General features: G+C 37.1%; 1 protein-coding gene across 3 annotated transcripts; it reads left to right on the forward strand.

Annotated features, from left to right (window-relative positions):
- The first annotated feature begins 1114 nt into the window (after positions 1-1114).
- Positions 1115-6851, forward strand: LOC141812086 (rac-like GTP-binding protein 5). 3 transcript variants are annotated; one of them, XM_074700133.1, is made up of 8 exons: positions 1115-1286; positions 1389-1578; positions 2177-2264; positions 2382-2491; positions 2582-2645; positions 6125-6189; positions 6286-6351; positions 6434-6851. In XM_074700133.1, the coding sequence occupies exons 2-8, from the start codon at positions 1480-1482 to the stop codon at positions 6527-6529; spliced, it is 588 nt and encodes a 195-aa protein (XP_074556234.1). In that variant the 5' UTR covers positions 1115-1286; positions 1389-1479; the 3' UTR covers positions 6530-6851. The 3 variants fall into 3 exon arrangements, with proteins under 3 accessions (XP_074556234.1, XP_074556232.1, XP_074556233.1); XM_074700131.1 differs by having other exon boundaries at positions 6125-6351; XM_074700132.1 differs by having other exon boundaries at positions 1115-1208; positions 6125-6351.
- The last annotated feature ends 681 nt before the right edge of the window (positions 6852-7532 follow it).

Here is a 7532-nt window from a genome sequence, read left to right on the forward strand (position 1 = left end):
CACTAGCCAAGGAAATGTCACCTTAACCTTGGTGGACCCCGGTGAGACGAGGGCCTGCAAGATCACAAAGAAATAAACGGATTACTGGGTGCCGGGAAATCCAACAAGCCCTCCGATGCTCAAGTCAGTATTCCGTGGAAGGAAAAATGAAATTGTAGCAGAAGAAGAAAAGTTTAGAAAATCAAACCAGCCCTCCAATAAGGAGAAGAAGAAGAGCTTCCTCTTCGAAGATGAGGTGAGAACCTGAAATGGGTAGCCCGTCGAAGAGGAAGAAGTGCCCTCTCTTAGAAGAAGAGGAAGAAGCAACCGCAACCCTCCCTTTTAAGAAGAAGCAGAAGTCTTCCACCCCTTAAAAAGAGGTGGAAGCCGAGGAAGAAGAGATCCCCCTTTCCTTTTGCTAGAGCTCTTCATTAGTAGTCCCCTGACATATGTCCTTTCGAGTGTTTCCTTTTGACATTATGTGCAGGAAAAAGATGTCAAGGGCATCTTCTATAACAGCTTTATAAAAACTCTTTAGGTGGCGAATGGGCCTTGGAACATGCGCAGCTTGTCCAATCGACAAAAGATAAATATTGACACTAGTCCATTTGACCAGTATTGTCAAATCAGCCCTATACTTGAACCCCCTTGACTCTTGACTTTTACCTTAGAGAAAGAGCCACGTCATTTATGCACTGACATCAATTATAAATAATATCTTAACATATTTATCATTGTTACCACCATTGGTTATACATATAATAAAATTACTCTAATTTAATCAAAATTAATATACATAGAGGACTATTAACAAAATAGTCTTTATTAATTTGATTAAAATTATTTTAATTTAATTAAAATTAATTACTAACAGATATGTGATATCGTAAATCTAAATGTGGGGTGAGCGTTTCACCTTTGCCATATGAAATATATGCGTACAAAATTTACATTTTACTCTTACGACTTTTAAAATCAATTTTGAATCCAAAATTAGAATTTACCTATAAGAATTATTTTAAATTGTTGACAAGGTCAAATTTAATTTCTCAATTTGTGCGGAGAAATGATATCCTATTAATAGTAGTAGCCTTTGCTATCCGTTCATTTCCTTCTATCAATGGAAATGTTTTTACCGAATCGGCGTCTCTTTCGGCTTGCGCTTCAACCGCAGCCTTTCCCGGCCGGAGCGTCCCCTCCCACACTACAACCTTAACCCTGACCCAGAGGTGCCTCCTCTCTCAATCTTTCTGGGCAGGAAGAAGAGAAAGCTAGAGGAATTGAATTTTCTCACACGGCATCGCATTGTCGATCTCTTGTCTTCTTTCTTCTATCCCTTTTTCCTTCAATGAGAAGCCTTTTCCTCGGCTGACGAATATTAGCCTTCCTCGTGTCCTTCTGATGTGCAGTGGTTGAAGCTAAGCGGTGTCGGGCCTCAACGAATAGCGGGAGGGAGAAAAGGCAGCCTTTTTGTGGGATGCGAGGAGATCGATCGGGAAGATGAGTGCATCGAGGTTCATAAAATGTGTTACGGTGGGCGACGGCGCCGTCGGGAAGACCTGTATGCTCATATCGTATACCAGCAACACTTTCCCCACGGTAAGTCTGGAAAAGCCCTATCTTTTTCGTATTCCTGGTGTTTCTCAGTGGTTGGAAGAGAGGGGCAAGAATGTATACCCTTTTGGGATATTTAGCTTTATAATTATGTTACAATATTGCTTCTTTTTTTCTTACTTCTCATGTTGTCTTTTCTGATGGATCTGTTCGTTTGCTCATACCAGTTTTCCCTCGATTTTTATATAATTAATAAATTTTGCAACATAATATCTTTCTTTCGGACCATATTTTCTATTTCCATTTTTCTACCGGAAATAAACTGTGTTGGAATTTGTTGGATGCAAGATGTCCAAAAGCTTTATGCTCTAATATCATTTAGTTTACTCAAAAATAAAGATGCAGACATATTATATCAAGAATTATTATTGATATTTTATGGATCATGCACCTTTCTGAACTTGGAAATGGTATGTGTACATTAACTACATGATTGTGAAATTCTCCATTAATTTTATCTAGCACGATAAGTACCTTATGAAATTCTGTTTTAATATTAGTTCTACATTATGAATGTGTTGAATGACTCTTCTATGTTTAAGCCTTTTCATTTGTTCATTTATTTTTGTGTGTTGATACATAGGATTATGTACCGACTGTATTTGATAACTTTAGTGCGAACGTTGTAGTCGATGGCAACACGGTTAACTTAGGGCTGTGGGACACCGCAGGTAATCTTTTCATGTAGTCCACCATTCCCTGATTCTTTCTTTGTTTAAGGTACCGAGGTGCTGCCCCACCTTGTTTAAGGTAATCTTTATTTAATGTGAGGATTTGATGGTCCACAGGCCAGGAAGATTACAATAGACTCAGACCTTTAAGCTACCGAGGTGCTGATGTCTTCCTTCTAGCCTTCTCTTTGATAAGTAAGGCTAGCTATGAAAATGTAGCTAAAAAGGTAATACTTAGTAGAAGTTCTTTCTGCGTTAGATGTTAATTTTCTAACTTGCCACTTTCTCTTTCCTATTTTCACCGTTTCACTCTTCAGTGGATACCTGAATTGAAACACTATGCACCTGGTGTGCCGGTTATTCTCGTTGGGACAAAACTCGGTAATATTCATTATTCCAGTTCCTTTTTTTTACTTTTTGTTCAATATATGCCCAAATCAATATATATATTTTGACTTCAAACATCTATAGATTTTTGCTTCAATGCTACTGTGAGAAATCTTGTTTAGGAAAGAAATTTTGGTAATTGCACATAAGATTAGTGACTATATAGCTACCTTTTTCTCTGCTTCCATATTATCAACATGGAGATGACTTGGATAAGTGTTGACGAATGCATGGCTTTAAAATTTTGGAGAAGGTTAGTTCCATTGTACTTTGCCTACTTCTATATGATTTTCATGTCTTTCCTGTAGGTAAGTTCAATAATTGAAGAGCTTGAAATTTTCATACTCATATATCATTATGGGAATATAAAAGGTAGGCTTAGGCCCTCTATTACTGGGTGCAGTTCTTTGTCTGTACCAATTCACTTATTTAGCTAGTAAGATTGTGGTTTGGTTTGGTCAAGTTTGCCTGCCATTTCAATCATTCCTTCTTAGGGAAGTGAGAAGATCAACTTACAGTTTCTAACAAGCAAAAATTTTCTGGACTCATATCTTAGTTATTCTCCAAATAGGTCAAATTTCTTCACCACCTAGTTATGTGGAGTTGTAGGATTCATGTGGATGGTTTAAGCCAATGATCAACATGTCAAAGTTATTTACTTGTACCAATTTAATTGGTTGGCTTTTGTTTGATGTTCTAGCTGGAAAGTTAAACTTATTTTCACGAAACTAAAAAAGCAACTTATACTTTTCCATTAATAGTTGACTTCAAATCTGTCAAGTTTCTTCACCTGTGCATAATACATGAAAGTAATAGTGGATACTCTAACTAGAATTCCCACCACCTGAATCTAACTGTCAGAGGATAGCTCTGTTTATAGCCATGAAGGAAGTGACATATTTTCGAACAGGCCCAGATTTTCCACAGAGGGTGCATTTGCATTGTTCTGTCCATTAGAACGATCTCCACCATTTGCTGACCTTCATGGGCATCTCTACCACTAGGAGAATCGTCCAATGGCAACTAAGTAGCATGAGCAGATCTATCTATGGGAGAATTAGAGGTTGGTAAAAATGTTTTAGAGGGTTTAACATATGCATGTAAACATCTTATAGGGATGGGATTGAGGTGTTGTCCTAGAGATGAATCTTCATAAGATCTAACTCATGTCAAATTTATGATTGAAAATAATTGGTAATGGTCTTGTTGAAGTAGTCTGCATAACCTTAACATTTAATGTAATTGTGAGGATATCTTAGAGACCAACAACAATGGCTTGGAGTTGTCCAATATGTGGGATCAACTTTGTGTTGGATGCATGGCAGAAGAGACTGAGTACCAATCATAAAGCAACCACATTGTAGGATCAAGAACAATCATCCATGTACAAATCATTTTTTGTCCAGGTTTCATAGTATGAGAAGAAGCAACAAAATATGCTCATTAACACTTGGATAAATAGATTACAATAGGAGGGCAAACAATTGTGTGTCATATGCCCGCTAGAAGCTGAAGCAAACCCAAGAATCTCAGTAGCTTGAGTTGTAAGATGATGACCATGGCCAATGAATCAAACCCGATTTGCTGAAAATCATGAAGCCTAGTTCCTCCTATTCAAAATTTTCATGGTAAGTTTATTTGAACCTATAGATCTAGTAGGCTAGTGATAGTAGGCAATTGGGAGGCAGATGAGGAATATGCCATTTTGAACTGAAGGGAGGTCAAAAGTTCACCAATCAATGGACAAATTATTGTTTGATACTGAAAGAGAGACCAGTCGTTTGCTGCGTGAAAAAATAGAAACGGCGAGTTTGGAGCTGTCTACAACTACTTAATTGGATGGATGGCAGCGGGTAATGTCCAAAAGAAGCAATAGTAGTGGATTTATTTGCAGGAGATGTCAAATATATGTGCTCTGCAGGGTATCATGTGGAGATGTAAGAAAATTACTGATTGGTATTAAAAAAAAAAGTAAAGAGCTTTGGAAAATCCAAAGAGCATACAAAAGCAAGCAAGATGTTTGATGCTATATTTGGTCGAGTAGGACACATGGGAGTCACCAATAGCTATTGTGCTTGGTGGTCATGAGCAGGCATCCATGTGTGTAGAATTTGCTAGTAGCTATTCATAAATGCCAAGAGCAGGTGCTAAACTGCACTCATGAGATTTTGAGTGTTGTCGGCCAAATTATGAGCAAGAACATAGTTTTCAAAGTCTTAGGCAACTTTGCTAAAGGGCCACTTAACCTAGTAACTCGGTAACCCTTGTTAGGAGACCCATTTAAATGGCAACCTAGATGGACTGCCTAAGTGACCTAGACAATCTTTCTTGCAATTTGTATTTATAGATTATTAAATTATATATTTTTCCCTGAGGGCTTTCTTTTTAGTTGCAATGTGAAGTTGTTTCATTATTATTATGTAGCTATGTGCTTTCTTGCAATTTGTATTTATAGGTTATTAAATTATATATTTTGCTGTGAGGGCTATCTTTTTAGTTGCAATGCGAAATTGTTTCATTATTATTATGTTTTAGTGTTTACTTATCAGTTTATTTATGCTATCAATATGAAATATATATAGCTATTCTTAATTATGAAATATACTTTTGTTATGACCACCTAGGCTCTCACTTAGGAGTTTGCCTACTGCCTAGGTGCTAGGTAGCTGGTTGATCGCTTGGAATCTGCTTTTAATTCCTTGAGTAGAGGTTGCTGGTTGATTGTGAGCATATGTTGTGCCCAAGATTGGTTGTGATTGTATGTAAATGCAAAAGTGTTGACTTCCACCAAATTGGGGATGTAATCACCTAGGAGGACCACAAAAGTGTTATGCTGGAGTGACATAGATCCTGATTGATACTGGCTGGGGAGAAGTAAATATCATGGTATCTTTGCATGGGGAAAATTATCAAGTTTATCTGAAGGACATAATAACAGAAGACTTAAGTAAGGGGTCTTTGTGATCTAAGAAGCCAAACTGGTTTCTTCTTTGCCTCTTTTTCCAGGAACCTAGCCTTCTACATTGGGTAGATCCTTGCTATCATTGAACTGGCTAACCCATCCAATTTTTTCATCCTTGGGTTTTCTTATGTTCAGGAGGTAGATCCCTCTCTAGATCCAGAAGATTCAAATAACTTGGGCTTGGTAGAGGGAATAGCCTGAATAAATTTTAAATTAAAAACTTGTGGAACCAAGTCGTCTGACCACAAAGTTTGAACTCTTGCAGTTTTCCCATCCTTGTTCAACTATGATGTTCTCAATGGTTAGGCAACATGCAAAGGCAGAGTTTTCCTCCCTGTTTTTGTTTCTTAAATAGCTTCAAGCTATTTTTTTTTGAGGGTTTACTAGAGAAGTGCGTTCAGTCAATTATGCTTCTCTACTTGAGTTCACACATTATTCTGCTAACTTGATGAATTTAAAATCTCTTGGTTTTGAATGATACAAGTAAGATTGTGCATTGTTTTGTTTGCAGATCTCCGTGATGACCAACAGTTTTTCATAGATCACCCTGGCGCTCAGCCAATAAGTACTGCACAGGTAAGAGCCGCAGCATATTCTGCACCTAGAACCAATACCCCTCTTTTCTCAAATCATATCAATTCCAAAGCTGAGTTAACTCTTGGAATGGTTCAGGGGGAAGAGCTAAAGAGAACAATCGACTCTCCTGCTTATATTGAATGCAGTGCAAAAACTCAACTGGTACAAATTTTCTGCTCTGTGCTAAAATTTCAATTTATAGAATCCTTTTAAAGTTCAAGTCTAATGAAAATTTAACATACAGAACATAAAGGCAGTTTTCGACATGGCTATTAAAGTGGTCCTTCAACCTCCAAAACAAAAGAAAAAGAAAGGGAAGGCACTTTGCACCATACTGTGAATACCATGTTCCTGAAAATAACCGCAAGGGTCCTGGTAGTGTGCTATTCATTCTAAGAAGAGGTTTACATTCAACTAAAAGCTGATGAAACTCATAACAACTGATGCACCTTATGGAAACATTTGGTGATTGGTTTAGTTTACTGATCTCAAACAATATCTCACTTGTTGTCTATGTATTGGTTTTTATTGTCATCAGCGGATCGATGATGGAGGTGATCTTCTGTCAATGGCATCATGTGCTGTAATTTTATCAGTTACAATATTTTTTCGGCATTCTGGACCTGAGTTTGAAGTTATTTATGCAATTCACTAGTACTTAATCCTCCTGCACGTTCTGCTGGCTTTAGATTACATGCGTTAGTTAAATTTTAGTTGTGCTTTTGTGCGCCTTCAACAACTATGTTCGAATCCAATTTAGTGTAAATTTAGTTAAATAACCTTCTGTGGAGACACTGATTTTAGTGAACGATTCTGTCTTATTCGATAAAAAAAATGTGCTTGATTGGTGATGGGCTTGGTATTGAGCATTGCTGCTTATCCCATGAGTACTTATTTGTCAACCTGCCTCACTTTTTAAAGCACATTTACCATTCCCTTTATTACCTAGCCAATTATACATTACTAGTTTCAAATATAGAGATATTGTTTGATCTTCATGAAACAATTTGGAGCTCATTACCTGCATCGTAACACTTGCATACCAAATGCAAGAGATGGCAACGGTTCTACAAAGAGATCTGCAGTTTTCACTTGGATCTTGAGAAGTTCCAACTGCAAAAGTTGCTCTCTCATGGTCTGAATGATTTTAACTCACATACAACCCTAGTCATCTTGGTTCTAACACCCATAACACTTATGATGAGTGACACACATTTAGTGTCCCTACGGTAGTTTGAGAATGAGTAAATTGTTTAATTTGTTCAATGATTTAATATTATAACTTGTAAAATTTTCATCTTCTTTAAGATAAACTTATATTCCTTAAACTCATTGTCTATCTA

This window comes from Curcuma longa, chromosome 18 (assembly GCF_044706935.1).
Source record: "Curcuma longa cultivar G26 ecotype Majalengka, Jawa Barat chromosome 18, ITB_CL_G26_1.1, whole genome shotgun sequence".
NCBI lineage: Eukaryota > Viridiplantae > Streptophyta > Magnoliopsida > Zingiberales > Zingiberaceae > Curcuma > Curcuma longa.